This window comes from Lissotriton helveticus, chromosome 10 (genome assembly GCF_964261635.1).
Source record: "Lissotriton helveticus chromosome 10, aLisHel1.1, whole genome shotgun sequence".
Classification (NCBI taxonomy): Eukaryota; Metazoa; Chordata; class Amphibia; order Caudata; family Salamandridae; genus Lissotriton; species Lissotriton helveticus.
This window is the reverse complement of record NC_136071.1, coordinates 1,074,634,781-1,074,657,852: the sequence shown is the minus strand read 5'-3', so window position 1 is coordinate 1,074,657,852 and position 23,072 is coordinate 1,074,634,781. Positions and strand designations below refer to the sequence as shown.

Below are 23,072 nucleotides of genomic sequence, written 5' to 3'. Positions count from 1 at the left end.
CACACCCTTGACTTGGTCTGGATGACAGTCCCTACGCAAGGTGCGGTAACGGCTCAGTCGTGCGTATGGTCCGATCACCATTTGGTGAGAGGTGAGTTACTAGTGGACAAACAAACAACAACGAACAGGGGTGGGTGGAAGACGGTCAGGAAGTGGAAAAACATTGATGGAGATAAAATGGTAAATCTACTTCGAACTAATCCCCCTTTTAATAACCGGACGGATAATCCAGAGGTCCTTTGTAGGGAACTTATGGATAAACTTACGAAGGCCGTGGATCGGGTGGTACCAATCCGTAGGCTGAACCTAGTGGATAGAGGCCTAGGGGCCCCAGGGTATAATGAACCACTTAGAGAGAAGAAACGGGGGCTACGGAAACTGGAAAGAGCCTGGCGCAAGGACTACAGTTCCGACTCCCGGAGCCGATATATACAGGCACTTACTAGCTATAAGCAGGTGATCATAGCAAGGAAGTCCGAGTTTTTTGAGGAGAGGATTGCAACTGCCACGAATCCCCAGAAAGAAGTCTTCCGAGTCCTCACGGAGCTTAGGAAAAATAAGGAACAGACTCCGGAGTTTATTCAGGAAGACTGCCAAAACTTCCAGGACTTTTTTACTAACAAAATTACAGACCTTGTGGCTGAAATCACGGCGACCACCCAGATTGACTGCCCGCCGCAGGTTATGCCAGCTAGAATGCCAGTGATAACCCCATTAACTGACTTACCCTTGATTACAAGGGAGAGGCTGTCTTCTCTTATGGGGCGGGTCAAGTCGGGCTCCAGGTATGATCCGTGCCCACCTGAAGTGTTCAAACTGGCACTCCCTGGTATAGAGGAAGATGTGCTGAGCCCCCTAAACCTATCTTTACAGGTAGGACAAGTGCCTCTTTCCTTCAAAGAAGCCCGGCTGATCCCCCTGCTGAAAAAAACGGGGGCGGACGTGAAATGTCTGAAAAATTTCAGACCAATCTCCCAGCTACCATTCCTGGCGAAAGTGCTGGAGCAACACGTTCTCACTACTCTGTCGGAGCACCTGGAAAGTAACGTCCTATTAGAGCCGAATCAGGCAGGCTTTCGTGCTAATCATAGCACGGAGCTTGTCATGCTGTCGATTGTAGATGAACTGAGGAACAGAGCAGACAAGAAAACTCCGGGTGCCCTGGTGCTGTTGGACCTCTCCGCGGCATTTGACACTGTGTGTCATAAACAACTATTGTCGCGGATGAGGGAGTTTGGCATTCAGGGCACAGCACTTGCATGGTTCACATCCATTCTTCAAGGGAGGATGCAGAGAGTGCAACTTGGTGACCTGTTTTCCACCGCAACATCGATCACCTGCGGAGTACCGCAAGGGTCTGCTCTGTCACCCCTTCTGTTCAATATCTACCTACAGCCTCTGATTCTAAAGCTCAACCAAATGGACTGCCAGGTGTATAACTATGCGGATGACACCCAAATCATCATCCAACTGGATGATGGCCAGGATGCCTTCGCAAGACTGCAAAAAATTCTGAGAAGCACAGCCAACTGGATGTCCAGGAATTCCCTAAAGATCAATCCGGATGAGACCGAGGTGTTGCCTATTACCATCGCTGGCAACCCATGGAATGATCAATTTTGGCCTAGGGAGCTGGGTATGCCCCCGGAATAGGCGGCAGTGGTCAAAAGCCTGGGCATCCATGTAGACGGTAAATTGTCCATGAAAAAACAAGTTACGGCTGTAGTCGGCACCTGTGTCGGCCTTCTCCGACAACTCAGGAAAGTCGCCTCGTTGCTATCCTTCTCCACCTTGAGGAGTGCGGTCTCTGCTATGATTCTAGCCAGGCTGGATTGTGGCAACTAGTTGTATATAGGATTAACGCAAAAACTCCTTAATAAAATGCAGGTTGTCATGAATGACGCTGCGAGACTCATCTTTAAAAAGCCGAGGAACACGCATGCATCCCCCCTCTTGCGTGAACTACACTGGCTGCCAGTCAAGCAAAGGCTAATGTTCAAGGGGCTGTGCATAGTCCATAAAGCCCTTTATGGTAGGGCACCAAGCTACATGAAATCACGCCTGACTCTCTACAGGCCGGGTAGGGCGTTAAGATCTGCAGAAGCTACCCTCCTTGTTCAATCACGCTGTAGACTGGCTACTGTGGGAGGTCGTGCTTTCTCGTACACACTCCCAGCTCTCTTGAATAAATTGCCACTGGAACTGCGGAAAGAAACCAAGCTGCTGCCCTTCCGAAAGAAATTAAAAACTGTGCTCTTTCAGCAAGCGTGGGTTTGCCCCTGATTCGTGACCAGCTGTATCTTTCTGAACCGCCATGCGGACCCTGACAAAGCGCTTAGAGACCCCTGGGTTATAATGCGCTATATAAATCAAATAAATAAAATGACGAGCTGGGCTAGTCACGAGCGCGGCGGCGCCGCAGACCACACCGTGGGGGGAATTACCTTCGCAGCGAAGGGGTTAAGGGACTGGAGTGGTGAGAGCAAGGAAGCCTTCTTCATGGGCTCCTGTGTTTTAGGCAAGTAGTCAGTCCTACATAGGACGCCACCAAATCTTAGTGGGTCTTTTTTGTCAACCAGGCTGCTACTTCAGATCATGTCAACTATGGCTGCAGCCCTTTTGGATGGAAAAATGCCAACTCACCTAGTAACCATCACTAGCTCAGATCTTCATGGAAGGCAAAACTTTTAGAAATATAGCATCTGCTAGCAGGTCCACCTGGAAGAGGAATAATAGGGTAGTACCCCCCCTGCACTCCTTCTGAGATTATCGTTGTTCACAATTTAGTGGATTGTCGTTGAATCTAGAAAGGTGCAGATGCGGTTGCTCCATAGTGCTTGATGGTTTCCACATATCAAACAAGCAGACTATATAGGTCTGGACACCCTAACCATACAGTTTCTGGCCTGCTTGTTGGTCGAAAAGTGATTTCTTATTCTACCTGTCCTTCCTGTTTGTACAGTCATCTTGTGACCTGTCCTCATTATCTTCTAATGTAAGGAATCATAAGTGCTTATTTGCTGTACCTGTTGCTAAGCAAAGACTTATTTGCTGAGATAAAAAAGAGATTCCAGACACTTCTTTTGAGGGGTTTTGTGACATAAAAAAGCAGACATTAAATTCAGTTTACAACCATACACATTTTAATCTCCTTAAGGATTAGCAGTGTCAGCTAGAGCTTGATGCTTTTCCATGAATTATAAAAGTTGCAGAGGGGGCCCTTTTTTAGTGACATCATCAATTGACGGGGGGGGGGGAATTTGACTACATGGCAGGAAACAGGCTGCTATATTTTTAGCAGATCTACAATACTTACTAGTGGGGGTGCAGTGACTATGTTTTCTAATCAGCGCAGTGTTTGTGAATTTTTAAAGTTTGTTCAGCTAAGAGAAGGATTCGGCAGCTGTTTTGTGAAAATTGATAGTGCATTTCTAATTATACTTTGAGCAATTATTGCAAATTGAAGGAACATAATTTGTTTGCCAGTGTGCCGGTGTAGGTATAATATTTCTGTCACCGAGCAAGACCAAAGAATATTGGGCAATTAACTAAATAAATGTACCATTGTACAATTGTGACTTGCACGAATAGGAAAAAATCAAACATGCAGAAAATAGACATGCATGTGCACATTCAGGGGCTTCCACATGTAATAGTGAAACATACGGCGTCTGAATTTGTGGAAAATAGTGACAGTATGGCCTTGGTTTGGATTCATGACGTCATATCCCATGTTTACTGTGGAAAACAATTGGAATTGGATTTTCAAGTCAACCTACCATGCATGTTTCATTGTAAGTTTGAGTGAACTGTGGATAACAGATATTGACCATTCTCGACTGATTAGTGGAGAGCCGAATATTCCTAATGGGGGACTCAGATCAACACATCTACAGCTCATCTTAAACATTTTAAGCATTTGCTATATTTATCATGCAATAAAAAAGGAAAAAGGACGCCTTCCTGAGAATGTACAGGGTAATGCCCATATAAGGGAATTTAGGCCCAGATGTAGGTAAAATAGATTTACCGATTTTTAATTACCGAATTTTACCGATTCGGTAATTAAAAATCGGTAAATCTAAGGGGTGGATATGTAGGTATTCCAGATGTGCTAGAATACCGATTCTGAAGAATTCGGTATTTACCGATTCGGTAAATACCGAATTGGTCATGCCCATTCATTCCTATGGGCTTTGAAGCCCATAGGAATGAATGGGCATTACCGATTCGGTATTTACCGAATCGGTAAATACCGATTTGCACAAGGGTGCAGGGGGTGTCACTTTGACACCCTCTGGCACCCTCAAAACAGGCTCGGGTGCCATGTGGCAGGCATACCTGCCCTAACGGCAGGTCTGCCTGTCACATGGCATAGGTGTGCATGCACACATGTGCATGCACACCGGAATCGGTATTTTACCATCAAATTGGATTTGATGGTAAAATACCGATTCTGTAAGGCCTCTGGGACTCTGAAGAGTCCACACCTACATCTCGGTGCCTCAGAATCGGTAAATTTACCGATTTTTTATTTTACCGAATCGGTAATTTTACCGATTCGTTAACATATTGCCCCCTACATACCTGTCACCCATATACCGGTCGGTAACGGACGAAAATACCGATTTTCGGCCGTTACCGACCTACCTACATCTGGCCCCTAGCCCACAGAAGAACAGATATAGGCTATTCTTGCAAAGGAAAGGAAGGGTGGCTATGAACAAGCAGGCTCGAGACCAGTAGACCTGCAATTGTGTCCTTTTGTTATGATCATAAACAAAACATGTTTTTCGTGGTTTACACATTACCCTAGTGTAATCTTTTTTTTTCACTGAATTTTTAAATGGGTTCATTTAGCTAACCCGTGAAAAAGTGTCACTTACCAATCAGCCTCTGGGGCAACCTCGGCAACACATTTATAGGACTCAAACGCCCTTCATTAGAAGAATCTTGCATATCCCGATTTGGAAGCAAACTCCAGTTTGCATCCAAAGCCAGATTACAACCCAGGATAATATAGGGACAAGTGCCTGCACGATTTTCAGAAGGTGCAAATAATGCAGGCAAATAGAACATATCTACAATTTGCACACCTCGAATTGAGAATAACGTGTACTACTTGTATGTTTTTCCCCATTCTGCGGGACATAAACAAGTGGAGCACAAGGCGTACCTGATGAGTGCTGGGCCTTAAGTGATCATTATTTACCACGACAAAAAGTTACACCTAGGGATGATCAATTTTTGACATTCTCGTAATGTCAGCTGAAGACATTTGCAGGGCTTAATGATTCAACTCCAAATTGAGCATGCATAAACCAGGTATAAAAGTGATTTCAAAGAGCTTGTTGGAGATTAATGACTGCTGGCTAGTTCTCTTATTTTTCTAATTACTCTGAGAAGTCTCTATAGTAAAATCAGTGTATAGACAATGGGTTGGTTGTGGACATTCATGAAAGACAACAAAATTTAAGGACATAGCATTAAGTAAATTTAAAGCTTAAAACGACTTACTTTTTGGGGCCCACTTGTCCCACGTTGACCCTGACGCAGATGACCTTTCTTGTCTGCATCCCAACGGAGCACGTGGCTTCACCATTCCAGCTGGTGGACGAGTTGAAGGCTGACACCGAGACATCCTCTATGCACTGGCCCCATGGACCAGTTTGCCAGTGGTACACGGTACAAGGGTGCTCATTGCAAGGGCGCATCTCCTGCAAAGCGCTGCTGTTTGGACACTGAGATCCACCTACAACAATATGATGTGACATGTCAATAACATGTCCAGAGAATGATGAAAGTGAATCTGCATTCTATCAGTAATCATTAATATTCATTTAGCATGATACAAATCCTACTTTCCTGTGTCAGGATTATGCCACAATTGTAATCATTTGAAGATGCCCACCTGTAATGCAGGATATAGTTGTGGTTTAGATGGTTTAGAGGGTGATTTCAGCATCCTACATGGTAGCTTCATAGACTTTCATAGACCTTCATTGCGGATGTTCCAGTATTTGGGGCGGTAGTCCTACACATGGTAAATACGGATACCACAGGGTGCAGAATTACCCATTCTGATTTCTATTCACCAGACTATAGGATATCCTGGTAATCAAGCACGTTTTTCCCTGTTCCGAATTGCAAAACTGGAATCACCTGGATAAATTTGAAAAGTAACCAAAAACTCCTCTTTTAATCCTAATTTGGGTACAAATTGCCATTTGCACCCATCTTGGATTTACATGGGCACTCGGAATCAGGCTTTGAATGCTGAAATAGAGATTTGTTCAATTTTACCCAATTCTGTGACTCTCACTTTATTGAGTTCCAAAAGATGGCAACCGGCCTCTACGAAAAATAATTCAAAACAAGGGACTGGATGAACAAAGATTCTGTCAACGGTGTTTAGTAAATCGAGGGTACATTTTACTGTGCTTCAAGTGTAATTGGTAGTTCAACTCAAAAGCAAAGGCATCGAAAAATAGTACATATTACATGTGTTACTACAACAAGGGTCTGAGGGCCAGCAAATCTCCTGTACAGTTTAAACACACAGAAAAGGGAGAATCGACATGGGATATAATTTTACGGTATTTACAATCATGGTGAATTATGACGCAGTACGGTTCGATCCTTCTGACAGTCTGTGTTTTTGTAGCGATTTTGCACTTGTTGCAGAAAATATAGCATTTTTATCTTTAGAAGTATTGCACGATGGCACAATTGGCATTTAAAGTGCATTATACCGTATATTACCCCTTAGGGAATAGTTACGTTTTTGCTTTTTTTTTTAGCTTGCACAATAGGGAAAGAAGAGAACAACATTTGTGCATTTAACCTATCAAGGAAAATTATTTTTTAAAGATTTTTATTAGGGCAAAAATGCAGCAAGCGGACATATAAATAAGTACAAAATTAATGTCAAATGAAATTGCCCCTTATTTAAAGAAAGGTTTTAAATGGGCTTGATTTACTTACAAACATTATATACCATGAATGCAAGTATTTTTTGCAATGGTTACTCATCGGTTTCCTCCATTTTTGTTCGCTTGCAAAAGTCTTAATGCAATATGAACATTATCAGAATCTGTTTGACTCATTCTCTATAATACACGCACAACACATGCAACAAGGTCCAGCTGCACAACTCTTTTCACTGTTGCAAACTTCATGTAAGAGGACCACTTTTCCTTGTTGTATTGTATTTGTAGGTCGAGCCTATACAGCGGCAACCTGTTCCTGTACTTTGTGAGGTCTGACTCCTCCCACGCTTTGGATTTGCTTTTGCGTTCCCTCCTATGGAGTATTGCCACGGGTGCGAGCAGCAACGCCCACGCAAGCCCTACGTGCAATGCTGATCTAGGAGTGCAGCTGATGAGTCCATCCATTAGTTCCAACCCCTCCCCCGCCTCTCTCCTGTCCATCACTTTTAGCCTTCGTTGCTCTACGAGAGAAAGTGAAAGTAATGGTGGTGCATCAGTTAAACAAAGCACTGCACCCCATTGTACCGTTGTCCGGTTCCCAGCTGACGCCGAATGTAGCGGAAAATAGTGGTATTTCACCCTCATTACCGCAACCCTCCCTCTTCCCAGCACTCGCTAAGTATGCATTCCCCCAACTATCCATCCTCCCACCGCTCTTAATATTATGGGCTGTCCTATTGCATGAGTGTGTACCGCTCACTTTTAACAAATATGTAATTTGTAGGCCATTATGTGCAACAACTTTGGATGCAATGGTCTGTGCCCAGGGCACAAGTCCTAAAAAAAGAAGTGGGGGGAAAGCTGACATCACGACAGGAAGTGAAGCCACGAAAGGTGGATTGCACCATCAGACTCATTGCCTCCCCTCGCTCACCCCTTAGATGCGATTGCATCAGAGAAGCCAGCGCAGGAGCAGCGTTCTGAAGGAGCTCCGATCTCGCCCCAGAGAGGCCAAAGAGTGAATGTGTGGCTCCATTTGATCCAGTAATCGAGCTCCTGGTACTCTGCCTAACCCTTGTGGACTCAGCTTTGTGCACGGCATGCCGCACGACAACAGGTAGGCAGCATGTAGGTCTGCTCTGGCAGCGGGACCGGACTGGCCGTAGCGGGCACCGGGCAATACCCGGTGCGCTGCACAGGTGGGGGACGGTTTTGGGCCCCTGGGGGCCGTTTTTGCAGCCTAGCTGTAAAATCGTCCCTGTAACAAAATCGGCAGAAAACCGGCCCTGGCCAGAAGCTTGGCGGAACCCCGTACCGCCCCCCCATCCCCCCCCCCCCCCCCATGGGGGCGAACACTTTGCCAGGGCCGTTTTTGGTTCCCAGTCCGGCCCTGTCTGGCACAGCCATTGTTTCCTGGTATTTCTAGGCAAGACAAATGAGCTGCATGAATGTCCTATTTTAGTTTGCAAACCACCATTTTCTGGTTCTCACTTGGCGAGCTGCCTTGCTGTTATTGCTAGCTCTCTGCCAGAGCTGGCCCTTCAGAGCGGAGCGGGCAGAGAACTCCATGCTAATGAAAGGCGTTATAAAGACAAAACTGTGCTACTGTGATTTAAAAAGTACTAAGGTGAGGCTCCGCCAAAGCATGGTGCTGCAAATGCTATAACTTGCCAGCTTCCATCAGCCCAGCAAATCCGCGTGGACCGTGCATTCAGTAGGAGACAATGCCTGTAATAGGGTCGTAAGTTGAAACAACTCACACATATCGATCGAAGTCATAAGAATGGGATAGTACATGTTTAATTTTCTTTTTATATAGCTTTTAAATCACAAAACACAAAGGTAGTTTAGTGTAAGTAAGCGATTAAACTTATGTCTGTCTGGTTGGGTCTGTATTCATCACCACAGTGATAAACTGGTAAAATGATACTCGTCCGTCACCCCCACCCGCAGAGGCGAGCAGTTGGCCATCTAATCTAAACCGACTTGGCTAGTCTGTTTTTTTTTATAACTTACTGCATTACAGTACCGCAGCCTTAACCTCAAGCCTGATCACACAGTAGGAATGGCCTACTTATTTGGAAAGCCGCATTGCCAGTAACAGGGGCATTCACTGTATTTGTTTTGGTGGCCCCAGTGCAATATTTCTGCAATATGGCTTCTGGAGTTAAACGGCAATATTTACAGGTGGAGCATTCCAAGAGAGTACTCCTGAAATCACCCGAGGGGGCTTCTTTACTGTGAAGTGCGCAATTGACCAACACTGTTCAGAATGGACGTTTTCCCCCGAAGTCAATTAGTCAGCTTTCTTCGCTGCCGACAGAAACCTCTGGGCCTAGACCACCCCTAGACCTACACTTCCAGAGTGCGGACAATAATTGACTTTGTGGCATCCAGATAGGACCAGGAAAAACTATTGTGTACCCAGTCTGCCTTGCCTAAACGCTGCAGTGCCTGCAGACTAAATAAACATACCCTCAGAACCTGTTTTTCCAGGGCTGCCTTAGCTCGATTTTATTATTTTGTTTGCAGAGTTTTATATAGCGCAAACTTGACCCGAATCAGGGTTTTGTTTTTTTGCAGTTTTATACAGCGCAAACTTGACCCAATCAGGTATCAGAGCGCTTTAGATAGCACCAGTAATGTTACCTGAGGACACACATTCATTTTTGTTAGGCACAGGGAAATTAACTGATTTGCCCAGAATCACAGGATGTTCAGCGTCATTGCTGAGACTCGAACCCAGTTCCCCAGATTCCAGGTCGACCTCCCTAGCCGTTAGTCCAACCCCTCTCCCAAGATTGGTTGCACTTGAACATTGTAAGGTATTCGAGGTGCTATTAGGTGAGACTCTTGAGGAGAGAACGCTTTACACATTCATCTCACACAGCCTTTGCAAAACCTAGGCTGAGTCAAGACTGAGGAGCAAGTTTGACCTCCTTTGTTGGTCTGACTGGTAATCTTTAGTCTATTGCACTCAATTGTTTGGCCACAACCCTGTCTGAACTTTGGTCATGTGTTTTATATGAACTCTGACATGAATTAATGTGCTCCCAGAGTAGGTAAGTGCAGCGTGCATAAAGGGTGCCAAGCCTCTCTACTTTGAGTAGTTCTAGATAATTTACTTGTGCAGCCTCCTGAGCATGGGCATTGATCGGACTGTATTACCTTAATATTGGCTCCTTGTGCACTGCCTGTGCATTCTGCCCGAGTAGTGAGGGAAGGGAAGTTGCTACCCTGTGGGAAGCCCCTCAGATATGCTTTCCTTTTGCCCTTCTTATTTTTGTTGAGGCCTATGCTATTCGGTACTGGTTCTCTGGGCATTACACCATAATTAATGTGGCTTCTATTATGTCTTCATTAGTTGTGTATCAGAACCAGGAGCAGGGCAAAGCAGCGTCTATCTTGAAAGGGAAGACCCTAGTATTTTTGGGCCTTACAGAATTCCTGGGAGCATATCTTGTGCGTTAAAAGCATGTATTCCTGAATCTGACTGCATGTCCCAGTGTGCAGTAATTATATAGCTCTTCAATCCCTGGCGGGATAGCACCCAATAATAATATGGTGCTTGGCTAAACATTTACAAGGTTCCTAAGGTCAGATCTATTGGCTATGCCAATGCTTTTTTATTTCTGCAAAGCAATGGTTCAACCTGGTGGCTGCTTCCGAGTGCTTCTTCAGAAGGAACGTAGAGGAAACAGCAAAATGAGGTAAGGACACATATCTAAACTCTATTCCATTTGCTTGCTGACAGAGGTGAGGCGTCATGCATTTTCATGTCCCTGTCTTCCTGAGGGTTAAGAGGCAAAATAGTCCCAAAATAATTCGCCTTGAATGTCCAGAGTCTCTGTTTTGACCATTTTGTGTCTTGGTACCAGCAATGAAAGGAAATTTTGGAAACGTTACGCACTGTTGAAAGACTTCATCCGAGGTCAATGGCTATATGAGAGATATTTCAAAATAATGAGTGCTTATATGGATGTCCAGTATAATTCACTTTTATTTGATTTTTAATTGGGAAACACTAGCCAATTATTCATGTTCAAGTCAAGAGTTTAGTGGATCCAATAGACTTGAACATGACCTAATACTAGAGCGTAATAGAAATGTTTTTAAAATTAGAGGACCCCCAGAAGAGGAAGTAAGATAAGTGATGGGGTTCTATGACACTAAAAAACACTTCTTAGAAATAAATCGCATTCCTAGAGTTCTTAAAGTAACTATTTTTCCAGAGGTTGATGGCCTTGAGGAAGAGTGACCAGCGAGATGGGAGCAGACACTTAATCAGACATCAAGAGATATGACTGAAATGTTGATGGATCTGGCCGAGGTCCACGTAAGTAAAGAGATAACGAAAATACTTAATAATATAAAAGAAATAGACTTACTTGACAGTTCTGTGAATACCAAAAATAACTATGACATCCCTGATCATTTCATGGACAAATACCAAGAGGAGCTAAGGAAAAGAAAGAGGACTACATTTCAATGGGATGAAAGAGATTAAAAGTCAGACAGAGTCTATACCTATGCGAAAAAATGCATTAGTCGACTCAACAGAGGGGCCTGCAACAAGAGATCAGATTCCCTAAAAAGGGTGGAGTTACGCGGTACTAGCATCATCTCAAGTTTAGAATAATGTAGTAGTGAATGAGAACTAAACAGTCCGACAGGTTCTAATAAAAATAAGAAAATTACGTCTGTTTCTTTTTTGGAAGCTCTGCAAAGGATAAATATGTCATGGGAGGAACACTATAAAATGATAATAAAAAAGGTTTATTATTGTTTAATTTCAACTTCTTAGTACTGTGTCCTGGGGGCCAGGCCATTGAGGGGGCTGTCACAATGGGGAGTGGTGGGCACTGCTATCAGTGCACATGTGGGTTTGGCCGGCAGTCTAAGGAAGGCCAAACCCACATGCGCAGGGAAGCTGTCTCCGACCCGAGCTGCGTTGCTGGGTAGGAGACAGCAGGCAGAGGCTCCTAGTCTTCCTGGGAGCGCAAATCGAGGGCGTTCAGGCCAATCCTGATGCTGCTCTCATGCATGAGATCAGCAACAGGATTGGCCGCAGGGGAGGCTGGGCGCCTCTTCCTGCAGTGGAGCCACGAGAGGAGAAGAAAAGCGCAATGCAGTGGGAGACAGGTAAGTTCTTTTTTTACCTTCTTTTTCTTCTTTTTTCTCAGCCCTCCTGCCCCCACCCCTGCTCCCAACCCCGCCCGCCACTATGCCCTAACACTGGCCGTTACTGTATTTGAAACTATGGGTGTCACTAGTTTATACACTTGTACAGAACATAATAAAGGTTTAAAGGCATTGGGGGTCTTTTTCTACATGAAGTCAGTAGGTTACCGATCACACTTTATGATGACAACTGAACTTACAGAATTTGCATTAAACAACAACTTTTTCCGGGTCTCATTTACAAGATTTTGACACAGGGTAGTGCAGTAAGTCACTTTTCTGCACTGCACTGCACTGCGTTAAAAGAAAATTGCAGAAATGTGCTGAATCCGTATCTATGAGATACAGCACATCCCTGTCCTCTTTCACTGTGCTGTCGCACAAATGGCTGCCTTGTGCCAATGCTGGCACCCTTGCACAATGGTGGAAGGGTGTCCGCCTTGTTAGAAGGATTATTTTTGTGCAGAAAGGGAACTTTCCTGCAAAAAAAAAAAATGGAGGCTTTTTCCTATTTCTATGTAATGTGACAAAATCCATGGGCGATGCTTGGGAACACCCACTGCAACACCCATGGCACGCCTCCCTGAAGCAGTGTGAGGCAACACAGAGACTTGCGCTCCATTGCCCTAATCCATATCTACCAGGCCATGAAAAGTCACGCAGGGCGGCTTTGCGTGGCATCGTAGATATGATTGAGAGGCCTGGGCCACCGGAGCATCATTAAAAGTGACCCTCCGGCGCATTTCTCTTGTAAATGAGGCCCTAAGCTCTCCCACGTCAAGTAAAAATATCTAGACAGATGTTGGTCTTCTGTCACTCATTTGAGGTACAGTGTCATCTTTCAAAAAATGTAATTGAAGGAATTTTGATAATGACCTGAGCACAGGGTCAAAAAGGTGTCGACCAGTTACATAAATTAGTCATGGGGTCGTCTATCTTTGCCTGAAGCTGTATTCAGAATCAAACCTCTGGTTCTAGGATCGTGTGTCTGATAGGACAGAGCATCCCAGACCTTCACTTCCAGATTAATGGCAGCATAGTTCTGTACAGAAGCAGGCAGGCGAAGAAAGTACAGTGAGTGCCTGTCCAGAGCACGCCGTGCACTCATATCAAAAGCACTTAAATTAATTGTTTTCATTCTGGGGGGATAAAATGTCAGACTTTACAAATGAGAGATGAGTGAAAACACTAATTAAATCTAAATAAATGTGGCAAATGCAGAGAGTGACATTAACTCAATGGACTGAATGAGATCCACGCTCTTTCACTGCTGCCTTGTGCCTGAGGTGACAGGCTGAAATATCATTTGCTTTATTGCCATTCGACTTTAACAAGAAAAGAGTTTGAGAATGAGACACAGGCAGAGAAAATGGTAGAAATATTAGACTTAATTTCCCTAAGTAGCCTAGCTCCTGGGTTTAAACAGCTCATAAATTCTGCTATAGAGACTGACAAAACGCACAGTGCTCCAGGGACAAGTGCCACCAACCATCATGTAAAAAAGAAAGTACTTTTTTTTCATCGTAGTTTTATAACGGTAGAGTCTAAATGTGTATGTGCTTCATTCAAATGAGAACGCAGACAGTTAAGTAAATGAAAATCTTTGGAAGTGCAAGTCTAGAAAGTAAAATATGTTTAATCTATACTACTATTATAAAGCAAGAACTTGGAACCTTTGAGGCGGGTAAACTCAAAAAGTACACCACCAATCACAACACCCAATACAGCGTTGGAAAGGGGAGGTCCAGGAGATGGACATAGGCTATATATATGAACACCATATACATTAAAAAGGGGGGGCGCCCTCAGTGGTAAAGTAGTCCCTTGTGGGCGTGTGAAAAGATGTGGGCGTTAATCTGGCAAGATGTGGGCGTTAACATTAAAGTCGGAAGTCATGCTGTTCGGGGAGGCAAAAATCCTGTGGACCCCTGACTGGTGGCCTACAAGTCTGGGAGAGGCCCCCTCCCCTAAACAGGTGGTGAAAAATCTGGGGGTCCGTCTGGACCAGGACCTCACTCTCGCACACCATGCCAACATCACGGTGGGGTCCTGCTTTCATGTCATCAGCCTCCTTCGGAAAGTGTTTCCTCTTCTCCCTGACAGCACAAGGAAGACCTTGGTCCAGGCCCTCGTATTGAGCCGCCTGGACTATTGCAATGGCCTACTTTTAGCGGCCAATGAAGGAGTGCTGAACAAACTTCAAGTTGTACAGAATACCGCGGCACGCCTGGTGACAAATGCCCCCCCCAGAACACCATCTCGGCCCCTTCTTAAACTGCTCCACTGGCTCCCTATCCGGAAACGGGTGGAATTTAAGACCTGCTGTGGGGTGCACAAGAGTCTCCATAACCTAGGGCCGCACTATTTGGCCGAAAAATTTGTCCATCATCGCCCCTCCCGTAACTTAAGGTCCAGTAATCAGCTGCTACTACAGATTCCCCGACATAACAAGACCAGACAGGGAGGTCGCGCTCTTTCTGTTATGGGTCCGCGTCTGTGGAACAACCTCCCCCTCTCCCTCAGACAGTGCTCTAGCCATCAAGCCTTCAGGAAAAGTCTTAAGACAACTTTATTTCAGTATTAGCGCCAGCCTGGACCTGTATCCTTCTACAGCACTGCGCGGAGATACACCTTCGGGTGTGATTCCGGCGCGTTACAAATCCATAAATAAATAAATAAATTGTCCACGATGCAAGGATATGTGGGCGTTACATGTGGGCGTTAACATTGAGAGGGGCAAGATGTGGGCATTAACATCGTCCACGATGCAAGGATATGTGGGCATTACATGTGGGCGTTAACATTGAGAGGGGCAAGATGTGGGCGTTAACATTGTCCACGATGCAGGAGATACTGGTAAACCAAACTGTATTACAACAGGTAAACCAAACAGGATTACAGCGCAGTGCACACTTCACGGTAAAAAACAGTACAAAACAAAACAGTATTAGAGCGTATGCGAGGAGATATGGGCGTTAACATTAAGAGGGGCAAGATGTGGACATGCTACAGCGTAGCGATGCGTCGGCGCAATGGCTTGTGGGCAGGGTGTTACGGAAACGCGCTGTTCGTGGTCCGGACAGGAGCGCTGGAAGGAGCAAGGGACCCACACCCGACATGCTCAAGTGCCCAGCTAATGTACTGCCCAGCGCGGGGAGGAGCGGCAGGGAGGAGCGGCGGCGCGGGACCGACACCGGACATGCTGGAGTGCCCAGCGCGTGGAGGAGCGGCGGGGAGGAGCGTCGATGCTGCTGGGGGAGGAGCGGCGATGCTGGTGAGTACTCTAACAAAGCCTACCTGGACAACGTCGGGACGGGCTGCTAGTAAGTAGATATTGAGGAAGGGTTGCTGGTATAAGTTCCTGGGACCTCATTCTGACGTCCGTGTTAACTCCGTAATGCGATACCAGGGCCGAAATTAGTTTAACGGGTATCTCTCCTCAAAATGAAATGAGGCATTTATAGAGCGCTTCATATACCCGGAGGTGTCTAGGCGCTACCTTCGGAACAATGGGATTGTGTAAGATTAGCTTGGACCTACCCTCTAAACAGCCAAGTTTTCAGACCCTTGAAGGGTACGAGTTGTTTCCCGTAGGATAGGGAATAACATACGAACTAGCTAATATACCGGGCCCATTTCTGCATGTTTTTACTCCTTCCTGGAAAATAAAAGGCCCAAATCCACAGGCATTTATCACCTGCTTGTTATGGGGGCGTTTTTCTTTTGCCCTGATAGGGTAAAAGAGGGGCATGGGGCAGCGGAGGGGAGAAATCGTTCTTCTTTCGCTGGGGTGCCTTCTTCAGTTTTTCTACTCCCCTCTCGATGTTGGCATGTGGAGGCAGTGACTGGAGAAACATGGCGCCCACCCAGCACTGGGCCAAAAGTACCGGGCCCGGGTTTGAGAACCCGATAAGGGAAACATCCTTTACAACGCAACTTTTACCACGCAGTGCATTTACGACGCAACTTTTACAACACAAACCATTACAACGCATTGCGCTGGGTGGTGCTCTAGGATAGGGAATAGGTTTAATTTACTATCCAACACCTTCCCTACTATCCACGGGGACTGGAGTTGGAATAGTAAATTAAACTACTCACTATCCAGCGCCCCAAAGCACTATGCGTTGTAAAGGCAGGCCACACCATCTTGGTCGACCGTGTCAAAGAAGCGGGCATCGGTGGGACGGCCCTTAACTGGGTTCGTTCCTTTCTAACCAACCGCCACCAATCCGTCCGACTCTCCCAGTTTTCGGCTGACAGAAGGATGCTTACCTGCGGTGTTCCACAGGGCTCGTCCTTGTCACCACTTCTTTTTAATTTGTACCTCACCCCTCTGATCCGCTCCCTCCGGGGAAGGAATGTCTCCGCATTTAACTATGCAGACGACATTCAGCTCGTTTTCAATCTTGACCCCTCTGACGAAGCGGCCAAAAATTTCCAATCCACCCTCTGCCATATCAGTAGTTGGATGGGCACCCACCACCTTAAACTTAATCCCGACAAGACGGAGCTCGTTCTGGTCGGAGGCCCATCCAACCCCTAGAACTCCACCTTCTGGCCCCTCTCACTTGGCCCCCCTCCCCACCCTGCTGACAAAGTGAAAAGCTTGGGGGTTTACATCTCCCATGATCTCTCTATGAAACATCAGATAAATGCCACTGTGTCTTCTTGCTTTTTTCAGCTTAGGAAGATCCGAAAAATAGCCCACTTCCTGACCACCGAAGCCCTCACTCTGGCATTGTTGGCCCTAGTCATCTCTCGGATCGACTATGCTAACGCTTTGTATGTAGGTATCCCTCAATATCAGATCAAACGACTGCAGCTGATACAGAACCAGGCAGCTCGCCTAATCTATCATCAACCCAAACATCATCACGTCCACCCTCTGCTCAAAGCCCTTCATTGGCTTCCTGTTTCAGAGCGCTGCAAGTTCAAACTAGGCTGCCTTACTCATAAATCTTTGGCCGGGATCAGCCCTTCCTTCATCTCTTCCCTCCTATATCGCTATGTCCCCTCCAGACACCTCTGATCCTCTGACCTAGCACTCCTCCAGGTACCCAGATACAGGTGCAAAAAACATGGAGGTCTCAGATTTTCTTTTTTGGCCCCCTCATTCTGGAACTCTCTTCCATTGGAACTTAGACTCTCTCACTCCCACCCTCAATTTAGGTCTCTCCTTAAAACCCACCTCTTCCGTAGTGTTTATTCATAAGCTTTTCTCTCCCCCCCCCTCTGCCTCCCGCCGAATACAGTGAACAGCGCCAAGAAACCGTCCGGTGTATGTCGCGCTTTATAAGTAATTTTTACATTACATTACATTACATTACATTGTAAAAACCGCGTTGTAAAGGCATGCGTGGTAAAAGCATGCGTTGTAATGTCATACATCCACCTGATAATAATGTGCCAGGAAACAGCGGGAAACTTGCAGTTTCCTGTCGGAACATTGTTCTGGGCACCCCAATCATGACCTTGATGGTGGTATGTGCGTGTGCCCTGCAAGTCACGAGCTGGAGACCCGGCACGGTCATCTCAGCGTGTTATCCTACCGGGCTCGATAAATTGACTCGAGTTACATTTAACTGACTGATAGTAACAGCAGCACTTTAATGTGCAGCCTTAGGTACTATAAAACGTGTTATTATCACTAGTATACTAAACTGCATTTATCTTACTAGGTTTTCACATAGCCAAGCAGCACAGATGACCTATTTTGGTCATTCCTACAAAAGTCCACAGGTGTGAACGAGTCCGCAAACAAGTGAAGTAAAATGATACATTTGAAACTGCATAAGTTACACCCATTTCTAAATCATTTCTTTTCAAAATTATGATGATATAATGGAGAGCTCCTTGTCAAAATATCAATTCAAAGAAACAGTGGAAGACAGTTGTCAAGAGGTATGGAAAAAAGGTATCAACGGATTAAAAGACCATACTTCAGCCACTGAGATTTACCTAATTACTTAGATAAACGGATGAAATTCTAAATAATGATTCATAAATTACCATTTGTAATACACCCTGTGACCTTTCGGTGGAAAGCACAAGCCCCTAATTACAAAAATAAATGGAGGAACCCAGGGAAGTCATTGCTATTATAAGAGAGGGTAAAAAGTCACTCATTACTAGTCGCTGCAAGCGGCTAGAATGGATCATATATGCGCAGGCAGCATGATGACACCCTCAATCTACTTTTAATGAAGCCTTAAGACATGACCCAAAGAGACTCAGACAGAATACAATTCAAAGCAAAGGTGGAAGCTGTCAGTAATACAGGTCCACACTGAAGGAACACTGGGATACTGAAGGTCTGAACTGGCTCTGCGCTCTAGTCTTACTTGGAAACCTGGCTATTAAGTCTATAGAAAATGTAAGATTCCATTCTCTTGCAGAATTCGTACAAATAAATAAATATTAGTATTAGTAGGATTGAAATGTAACGGATGTAAAATCAACAGATAAACAAAATGAAGTTTATGAAGTGTGGCTCAAGCACAAGCAATGGATTTTGCCTGGGTACGCTTAGGTCAAAAGTTCCTCAAATTACTCCTATTTGGAATTCAACAAGGTTCAACTCTAAGTGCGATATTACATAATAACTGGGGAAAACAGTGATGGAAATGGCATACATATACTACAGGAGCCTATAGCTGTGGCTAAAGTGAGCAAAGGTGGGCCATGCTATCGGGACTAGGGTGAATAAAAGGCAACTTATGCATCATTTATTATAAAAAGACTCCGCTCCCCAAGCATTTGACAACAAGATAAAAAGTTATAGTAAAGATGTTCAGGTTGTACTTAGTTTAACACAGACTGCATTTTACGACAGCTTAGAAGGTTAGGGTAATTGCTGGAGATACTAAGCATGCTACAGAGCACACAGTGTAAGCATGGGTAACAGGTTCATATTTTATATGTAATGAAGCTCATTGTGTTCAGGCTTTTGTTTCAGTGATCCATATGCTATTTCCAAGTTGAAACATTCAATGGTTAGGACTAATCATCTCTCAAAAAAGTAGCCCCAACTTTTGTATGAACATCACTCAGTCAATTTCTACCTACCCTTTCTGGAAATCTTCACCATAGATGCTATTCAACAAATTGTGCGGAGAGTTCCACTCCGTAGTAGGCCAACAAATGTGCACCCCCTTACACAAAAATTAACCCATCAAGCACATAAATATTGCCGAACACCCTGGCCCTGCTTTCTTCCACTTCCACTGCATGCCCTTGCAGACAACAGACACAAGCTCCAGCCTATAGGACACAGCCCACAAACTGAAGAAGAAAATGAACTTCATTGAGAAGGAAGCGATCTTTTAATCCAACGTGTTGTAGATCACCTAAGGGAGCCACATGGTCTGCCTCCACACACCCTCAGGGGAGCTGAGAAGGTGGTCATGTGGCAAGAGCTCACAGACTCAGTGAACACACTGAACTTCACTCAAGAAAGTGCGTTTGTTTCATCTATTGCTAATCCACTCACTAGTTTTCGAGTGTTTTCAAATGTTACCGCTCAAGTTGCTCATTAAAACTCTGTGGTGAAGCTGCAGAACACTGGGGAAGTCACCTGAAAGGCTGCTGCAGGTGCTGGACGCTTATTGTTCCCTCTACATACCAGGCTTTCTTTCTAACTTTGATGATGAATATATTTAACAATTTATAGAAAATCAGCATTTTAAATTACTAACTTTAATTTGTATGCCATACACATCAAGATGGCGTTCAGGTGTGACACACTGCCGTCATGAATACAGAATGTTAGTGCTCTAGTTGCTCATTAGAGCACTCTGATGAAACTTCAGTAGAACACCTTCTGGTCTGGTTTTTATTATTACTTAGAGCAATGTGGATGAAGGAGCTTGTGATACAGAGCTCTAATAAGATTTTTTGCATTCATTTGTGGTACTTCATATTTTAAACCTTGTGTTCAACTCCACAGAAAGGTAAGTTACACTGTGTGAAAAACGTTTTAGACTGTGTTAACTTTGCATTGTGTGCCAAACCTCAAACTCGAAGGAGGGTGTCTTATCTTGTTTCACATCAAGAAATCATTGAAAAACATATACAAATGGGTGTTAAGGTGCCCTCTCTCATGTTAACCTGTTGAACACCACAATAGAGGGTTATTTTATATTCTTTAACATACTAATGTCTGTGTCTTCTTTACAGTACCAAGGGCATTCTTTAACTTGAGCCTCAGTCAAGTAGGTGCTAGTAAGCTCTAGTTTCTTTTCCTCATCTGAATTTTATCTGTAGTTTTTAGTTTTATATATGTATCAAAGTGATTTCTCTTTGCAATGTAAAACACTAACTGGGCATTACTTTATAGAGTCAACTTAGTCTTGACGGTCTTGCCCACAATACCCCCTCAGTAAGCCTTGGACTGTGTTGCCTTGCTATCTTGAGATTCAATCATCAGGAACACACCTTGAGGCACTAGGCAGCCTGTGTGTTCATCAACACAGCAGCAGCGGGTATTTACAGTTTATGTTTTGTAAATTTGCACTTAAATGTGACAGGACAGTCCCATTGAACCTAAGGTTCCTCTAAAATGGAGGGGACACTATTTTAACAGAGGACAAGATAAGCAGCTGAATCCTTGACAGAAGAGCTGACCTATCAGCAGAGATAAAACATGAGCAATGAGACGTTGCTCAGGGGGAAGGGGGGAATTCTAATCTCCACACAAATGACTGTGTGTTCAGACATCAGTATTCTAAGTAATGCCGTGATTACCGCAGCCCTACAATTTTCCCTTGGCATATTTAAGCAGATTAAAAGGGTCAAAATGTTTGCACCCCACAATATGAGCATTTATGAATTATGCAAAATTATCTTTGGGACTGAGGGCGTGGTTTGCTTCCGTCTACATAATTAGAGCTACTCTATGCTCCTGAAAATAATCATGTGGACTGTACCGAATACATGAGAGATATTATTACCACAGGTAATAATGTCTCTCATGCCCCACCCTTCCTCTCTACATAGCTTGTCTTTTCTTTCCCTAATTAGGTTGGTCTATAACCTGTTTAATTTAGCGTATGCATACTTTGTTAGTTTGAACAACCTCACAAAGATGGAAAATCGCACATATTCCACACTATATAATTCTACGATTTAATTAATACGGAAGAGTCATCAATGCACTGTTTTTTAATTGTGTGTAATATAATGAGAATCTTTTAACTTAGCATTAGTGGGCCTTGGGCTACTGATGTTTCCAATTTGCACATTTCTAATGCCTGTGGTTTTCAGTGCTTGAAAGAATCTCATCTTTTCTCTCCCTGCCTGTGCACCACAGAGCTCAGATGTTACATTTATTGTTTACTTATTAGTACGAAATTCAGTTAGTTTTATGGTCTTGCTTGCTTTGTAAAATGTATCAGAATGTAATGTCTTCGGTTTCTGATGTACCTCGAGCCAATAGATTTACGTATACAACTGAGGCCCCTTCCTTTAACTAAACAGATGTGTTGTTTTATATTTTGAATGAAGTATTATTTCCTGTGTAAGGCATAGCACAGTGTATTCATTAGAATTAGGGAGAATGTCAATACTACCATGACTTTCCTTGTCATCACACACTGCACAATTCCTCTGTCTGTCAGGATTTCTTTCCAAACTCACCTAAAGGCAGATTTCACGTTAAAGCCATTATTTGACATGAACTATATATATATGTTCCCTGGTCATTATCTGATAATTTACTGACCAGTTCTGTGGACATATGCTTCTTGTTTCTCATTTGCCTTATGCTGGATCGCATTAGGTTCTGACTTTTGACTAGATTAAGGTTCAGTTTTAGTTGCCAGTGATATTTTACATTGATTTGCATTGAGATCATATAGATTCCGTAGTTTGTACCTAATTACTAATAACACCAGCAGGCCCTTATCATCAGTAGACTAGACTACAGTAACACACTCTAAGTAGGGATTACCCCCACACCTCCTGAAGAGACTCCAGACAATAAAGAACTCAGCGGCAAGGTTCATACTCAACCTCGCAAAAAACACAGTTGATGGACAGAATGTAGAACAATGTCATACATTCACCCCAGTACAAGGATCTGGGTCTAAATCCATCGTTTTTTTTGCACTCCACACCACCCTGGGTTAGACACTGGCTATATGCAAATCAGCTCTGACCCTGTGCCTCATGGGAACAGTCAAGTCCGAACTACCAAGCCATGTCTTTCCCAGACCGGAATCAAGCATCCAAGGACCGGTTTCTGGATATCAGCCTTCATCAGCCTGGATAGCTTGACTCCAGTGGTGTGGAGAGCCTGGGACTCACGTCTGAGAATACCCAGCCCACTCGGGGTGAAAATTGCAAAAAACACAGTTGATGGACAGAATGTAGAACAATGTCATACATTCACCCCAGTACAAGGATCTGGGCCTAAATCCATTGTTTGTTTGCACTCCACACCAACCTGGGTTAGACACTGGCTATATGCAAATCAGCTCTGACCCTGTGCCTACTCAACCTCCCCAGAAGGACCTACCTCAGGCCTCATCTCAAGAAACTACACTGACTTCCAATTCAGAAGAGTGTTGTATATTTGTACGATACCAGTTCAAGATGCTGACCCACACGTACAAGGCCTTGCACAACGATGGACCATCAACAAACATCTGACCTTCCACCAACCAACCAGTCACCTTCAATCAGCCTCCCTCTCCCTCTTGGACACCCCAGGGATGTTCCTTCCCGCACCTGGCATCCAAGGCTTGAAACAGCCTCCCTCTGCACCTCAGGACCAGTCCATCACTCCAACAATACAGAAGGGAACGAAAGACCTGGATGTTTGACTGATCAGACCTCAACACAAGAGATATTTTTCTCTTTTGCTGCAGACATAGTAACTTTCCAGAAGCCTTCTGTCAGATAGTAAGTAGGCGTTTGTTTTGTATGAGACAACTGATAGTGAAATTCTCACCCGGAGGAGAG

At 44.5% G+C, this 23,072-nt stretch overlaps 1 protein-coding gene across 1 annotated transcript in view; it reads right to left on the bottom strand.

Annotated features, from left to right (window-relative positions):
* The window catches only part of THSD7A (thrombospondin type 1 domain containing 7A), a 1,031,465-nt gene that overhangs the window by 307,554 nt on the left and 700,839 nt on the right, over positions 1-23,072 (bottom strand). Inside the window, exon 8 of the mRNA XM_078663785.1 lies at positions 5,518-5,752. Coding sequence (XP_078519911.1) covers positions 5,518-5,752 — 235 coding nt within the window. The remainder of the gene's footprint in view (positions 1-5,517; positions 5,753-23,072) is intronic.